This window comes from Fukomys damarensis, unplaced genomic scaffold (assembly GCF_012274545.1).
Source record: "Fukomys damarensis isolate Sample0158 unplaced genomic scaffold, DMR_v1.0_HiC HiC_scaffold_36, whole genome shotgun sequence".
Classification (NCBI taxonomy): domain Eukaryota; kingdom Metazoa; phylum Chordata; class Mammalia; order Rodentia; family Bathyergidae; genus Fukomys; species Fukomys damarensis.
The window spans coordinates 47,092,430-47,098,429 of NW_022900948.1; the positions used below are offsets into that span (position 1 = coordinate 47,092,430).

At 59.2% G+C, this 6,000-nt stretch overlaps 1 protein-coding gene across 2 annotated transcripts in view; it reads right to left on the minus strand.

The window, feature by feature from the left end:
* Olfm1 (olfactomedin 1) overlaps positions 1-6,000 on the minus strand; it is a 30,347-nt gene that overhangs the window by 15,106 nt on the left and 9,241 nt on the right. For both annotated transcript variants that reach the window (XM_010608931.2, XM_010608932.1), the window contains exons 2-3: positions 4,656-4,805; positions 690-845 (exon numbers count right to left, since the gene is read on the minus strand). In XM_010608931.2, coding sequence (XP_010607233.1) covers positions 690-845; positions 4,656-4,805 — 306 coding nt within the window. The remainder of the gene's footprint in view (positions 1-689; positions 846-4,655; positions 4,806-6,000) is intronic.

The following is a 6,000-nucleotide window of genomic DNA, read 5'->3' on the forward strand; positions in this document are numbered from 1 at the left end:
CTGGACACACCTAATGCTGACCACGGGCTGAGCGAGCTCGGGCCTCCTCCCTGCGTCTGCAGCATGCTTTGTCATAGCCAAATTGGGTCAGATGCGAAAGACTGCCCTCAGTGATCCCTGCTCGGAAACTGCTCTAATCAATTAAGCTAATCCGCAGCTAATGTGATTACCTGCGGCAGCTGTGGAATGACAGGGGCCGAAACGATGTTCCTTCCCAGCTAACGTGACTTGGCTGGAGGAACGAAGGATACAGGACCTCAGCCTGGCTTCCAAAGCAGAGCCAGTTGGTGCTGGACGGTGCCAGGCACACCCCTCCCCAGGTGCCTTTACCAGACCAGGGCCAGGGTGGGTGGCTCTCTACTCCCAGGGACAACAGCCCTGGTGAGGCCAAAAGCAGCTCTTTCTGAATCCCTCCTGCCTGCTAGTCACTACTTGTGTGGGCAGAGGGGAAACAGGAAGGGAAAACAAGCCCAGCCTTGGAGGAGGAAGACGAGGAGGAGGAGGAGGAGGAAGAATAAGAGAAAGGAGGAAGAGGAGGAGGACAAAAAGGACAATGAAGAAAAATAGCAGGAGGAAATAGAGGAGTGGGAAGAGATGGATGTGAGGGAGGGGAAGTAAAAGGAGAAAGAGGAAGGAGGAAGACGAGGGGACAGAGGAGAGGGCAGGGAGGGGAAGGGAGGCACACATACCTTGAACTGCCTGGCAAGGTGTTGCTTGTGACTTTCCTCCACCTGCTTGAACTTGGACTCCAGTCCCTTCATCTGGTTCTCCATTTTCTCAACATACTGCAAGTCCCTCTGGGTCCTCCTGTCCAAGACCTCTATGGATTGAGACATGTTTTGCACCTGTCAAAAGGGTAACAGGTTCAAGGCCAGAGCCGCGGCAGGTGCCTGCGCTGATGCCTGCCCGCCCACACGCCACGCCTGGCAGCCAGAAGGGGTCCACGTCGTGTTTCCTAGTTCATCACCAGCTCCAGGACCGCCAGGGACCCACAACTCCCCTAAACACAGCAAACTGTTTGGGGGGCAAACATCCCCCCACCACCTTCCAGCCCGGCTCTTTGCAAACCCGGGCAGAAGTTGGGCCCCTCCCCGGGTGCCGCTGCAGGCAGAGGACGCAGGGTGATTTATCTCCGGCCCTGTCTGGGAGTGAGGGCTGTTTCCGTGCAGTTTATGCCGCTCCATGGTCTGGGTGAGGAAGGCATAGACAGCAAGAGAGGAACAGGACGGTGGGCCGCCCCGCCCCCAGGTATAAATTCCCCTTTCCCCTTCAATCTCGCCGACCGTCTTGCAGCGAGGGCCGCGGCATTAAGCCCAGAATGAAGGAACAAGAGAGCCACTCTGCAGCCTCTGCGCAAGCCCGGTCCCCATCTCCCGCGCCATCCATCACACCCCACAATATCACGGGCAGATGACTGCTCGGCAAACACGCACATTCGGAACACAGAGTCAGGAATCAATCACCCAGCAAATGAAGGATCGCTGTTTTACATCTTTACAGGCAGATCTGAATTGAGTCTCGCCTCAAGATGGGACTTTAATATTCAACAGGGTTCCAGAGAGCTTAAAAGGAAAACAGTTTTCGTGCAGCCACCTGCCAGAGCATTTTATTTGCAGGCAGCCGGCCTGTGGCTCTGGGCAAATGTGCTGCAGAGCAAGGAAGCCCTGGGCTGCAGAGGTGGGGGGCGTTTTCTGAATCTAATCCAATTACTGAGGAAGACAGACTGCACCTCCACAACAGCAAGTCTCCAGCTCCGCCCTCGCTGGATTTAAAATGCTCCCCTCTAGGAGCACAAGCACTCCGTCCATGGCTGCCTGGTCAGTGACCAGACACACGACGGCAAGGTTTCCACCTCTCCGAAATAATCTTAAAGTAATATTAAAAGAGAGCAACCAAAAGCCTTCTCAGTAGGAGAGAGACAAAACACTGCTGATCTCAGCACTTGAAGAATGCATGGGATTTTTATGGCCCGTTCTTTGGAAGTGAGTACACCGATTCACTTCAAAACTTCAGGTTTGTAAGGCACAGTGCGGAGGTGACTTGGAGCCCACCCTCTTCTCATTAGAACGTCTATAGAAATGGGAATATAATTGTCTGCTGCTTTGTGCTTCCGGCCCACCCCTCACCTGGCTTGCTGTCTCTCAAGAGCCTCAGCACTTCTGGGGAGAAGGTGTGAAGTTGGGTGTTTTGCTTCATCCTGAAAGTCCTCCCCCATGCCCAAGCCTCACATCTGTCTGTCTCCCTTGTAGAACAAGAACCCTTGGGGAGCTGAGCCCCACCCACATCTGTCACCCCCCAGGCAGCTCCGATCAGGACCATTTGCCCACCCCCTCCCAAGGAGAAGGAGCAGGGGCCAGGACCCCAAGAGCCAGGGCAGAGCATGCCCAGCTCACCTGGCTGTCAGGAGGCCACACACCGCACAGTGGGCTTCCCGCTACTTTTACCACATTTCAGACTTTAAAGACGAGACTTTCAATTTCAAAACAAACATTAAAGATGCCAAGCTACCCGGCTGCCTTCAAGGAAGTTCTTCTCAGCCAATCATATGCCTCCTGGCCACACCCCGAGAGGCCTTGGCTAAAGGAGCCCAGGGTCACCACTGCACTGAGCACAGCCCTTCCGGGGGCCCACAAGTCCTGTTTCTTCCAGGATGTGTCCTCGAGAAGCCGAGGAATGCTCAAGGTCACAAAGCCACGCTGCTTTGCACCACAGCCAGTGTGGCAGCAGGTGCTAAGGAGCGGGAGGGGACACCCGGCCTGCACATCCAGCCTGCAGGGATGAGTAACTGCTGCTCCCTCTGAGCACATGCCTGGGCGCTGGGCAGAGCCTGTGTCTACAAAGCCCCATGACCTCTGCAAAGCCCCAGGAGGCCTTTGTTCAGACTTGTTCTGCACCCTGAGACTGGGCGCTGATGAGCTAAGCCACACACAGCCAAGTCAAAGCAGGGGGATGGGTGCCAGAACCTGGCCTCTCAACTCAGAGCCAAAACTCTTCCTGAGCTCAGTCCCACCTGCCACCCAAGGCTGCCGGCTCCAGGCTGGCACCCCAGACCCTGGGGGCCCACCCAGGGGGCCTCCCACAAAGCCAGGCGATAAAGCCAAGACTGGGTGGGGCTCCTCCTGCTGAGGCCCCCAGGCCGGCCTGCCCGGCCCCCCACAGGCCCCAGAGGAGAGGAGGAGGGAGGGCAGAGCAGTTGCTCAGGCCATAGCCCACTGGGCCCTTTCAGCACACGGCCGCTAAGGAGGTGGCCTCTCTTCCAGCCAATGGCTTGTGCTGCCGAAAATAGAGTGCCCTCACGCACGCACAAAATAGGGCTTTAAATTTTTAAGCAGTAGCTGTGGCCTGCGTAGGCAGAAAGGAAAGCTCAGCCTCATTCCCAGGGGCTCTGGGGCTTTTTGGAACCCATTTCCCAGCCACCAGCCTCCCCCAGGGGCCCCAGCCCCGTGCCCCACCCTGCAGCCTGCTCCTGCATCTGAATAATTCACAGCCAAATTAGGGCCCCCCCCTCTGGTTTGGTGTAATAAGTGTTTGTGGGGTCCCTCAAATGCATTTTTCTTTAACTCTGTAAGTGATTTATTCAAGTGGCTAAAGATAGCAGAGAAAAACAAAATACACCTTGCCCCTTGGCAACCAGGGAGGGTTCCACCAGCCCCAGGAGACCAGGCCACACCCTCCAGGGGCAAGAGGCACAAGACCCAACACCGCAGCCTGTGGGACTCTGGCCACCCCGTCTTGACAGCTGCGGAAGCTGAGCCCACAAGGGTCCCACTTGTTCCGCAGCATGGAGGACTCCTGGGTGAGCTGGGGGCAGGGAGGGAGGGGACTGGGCCCAGGTTCCAGGAGGGGTGGCTGTCCTCCACTGGCTGCCCCTTCCCGTGTGAAGGGGTGCAGAGCAGGAATCTGAGTCACACAGGGTCCCCAGCCCTCACAGACCTCCTCTTGGACCCCTGTGCTGACGTCCACGTGGAAAGTCCCAGGCCGATCTGCAGGCCATGTAGCGGCTTCGCCGGTGCGTGGGTGTGGTGTGGCCCACTCGGGGGATGACTCCCCTGCAACCCAGCTGCTCGGCCCAGGCCAGCCAGTACTCTCTTGGGCCCCAGCTTCCCTCCTGGAAACAGCGACTACCTCACCCCATTCCCACCCCACTGCCGTGAAGATTAAGGGAAGTGCTGGAACGGCGTGTGTGCCAGCGACAAAGCTGTCCCAGCAGATGATGAGGTGACCCCGGCCCTTCCTCGCGAAGGCGTCCAAGGTGCTGAACCCCCAACCGACGGCCCCAGCACGTCAGACCCGCGAAGCCAAGCATCCCCGACCCCGACAGGCTGCCCCTCATGGTGGTTCTGAGCCTTGGACTGGGGGTTACGAGTGTAGCAGAGGAGCCCTGAGTCCAGGCTCCCTGCCTGGGGCTACTCTGGGTCACTCGCATCTCCTCCCAGGCCACCCTGGGCATCTGCACCCACGCATCTGTCTGCCCATCGCCCATTCATCCACTCATTCTCATTCACAACTATTTTGGTGGGGCAGTGCCGGGAGAGGTCAGGGATGGAACTGGCGGGCTGGCCCAGCCCTGGGGCCGGCATGAATGCACGCATGCCCGCGCGTGCACGCGCGCGCGCACACACACACACACACACACACCCCCGGCACGGACTCACCTTCTCCAGTAGCTGCCTCAGCTGTTTTGTGCGGGCATCCCGTGAACACATGGTCTGCTGGGGAGCGACCACTGTGCAGATACACCTGCCCTCGCTGTCCTGGGCAGAGCTGTACACCTGCCAGCTCTCCTCCGGGTTGGTGGGCAGCACCTGCAGGGCCAGCACAGGCGAGGTGAGGGCGCGGGAGGGCAGGGAAAGGGAAGGTCAGGGGTCGGCAGCAACACGGGAGACTCCCCAGCCACCCGGGGGAACGGCACAAGGGGGTGGCCAGAGGACACGTTTGGACCCACCCGGGGAAAGGGCTCTCTGGGGACAACACAGGTCCCTGCTAGAGCACCTGGGCTGCGAGAAGTCAGAGAGTACAGCACTCCAAAGTTCAAAAATCCAACCCAAGGGCTGCATGGTGTCCACCTCTAACTAAACTGACGCTTCAGGTTTATGGGAGGTGACCAGTGGCCACCGGCCAGACTGGGGAAGCAGGAAAGTGAGTGGCCGGGTGGCTGAGAAATCAGACACCATGCCCTCCGGGTGAGGCAGCACAGCCAAGCCCTGCCCTGCGGTCCTCCCTGCGGTCCCTGACACTGGTGTTGCACCCTCGGCCCAGGGCTGTGACAGCCGGAGCCCGCAAGCTATCTGCTGGCAGCCTGACGAAGACGCTGGCTCCAGCTCCTTCAGGGCTCCCGCCCACGAGCCATTTGGTGGATGTCACCCAACTGCTGGTGACATGTCGTGCGGGGGGTCACCCCAAGACCACCAGGACACAGAGCTCACACCCTGCCCGGGGAACGGGCTCCCAGCTCCTCCCCCTAGCTTCTGGTCACCCCCCTGCTATTTTAGTCAACAGGGACAGGAGAGCTGGACGGGAGAATCTATAGTAGTGATATATTTAATTTCATTCATGTCCATCCAACCCCAGCTCAGGACCCAGAGGCAGGGAACAAAATCACAGAGGACACAGTTCCGAATCTCAAACCGCGGGGAGCTGGAAAGATGGGTCTCAGGCAGGGGTCGCTCTGAGACCTCCAGAAAGAGCAGAGGAGCCTTCCGCAACAAAAAAGGGTGCGGGACGGAGACTGCCCTTCACCTCTCCTTTCCACGCCCAGGACGGCCAGGTGCGCCCCTTCCACAGCAAAGAGCCATGGTTCCAGCTCGGCCCCTCCCGACGCCGCACCACCTCCCTGAGTCCTTCCCGCCCCTGCCTCAGCGCCCCAGACGGGAAAGGGGCGACTTCCCGGGGAGGGGAGGAGAGGGCGAGGCGAGGAACGGAGGCGCTGGCTCTGGCCCCGCCCGCCTCCTCTGCATCCTCTCCGGAGGGAAGCCAGGTCCTGCCTTTCACGGAGACGCG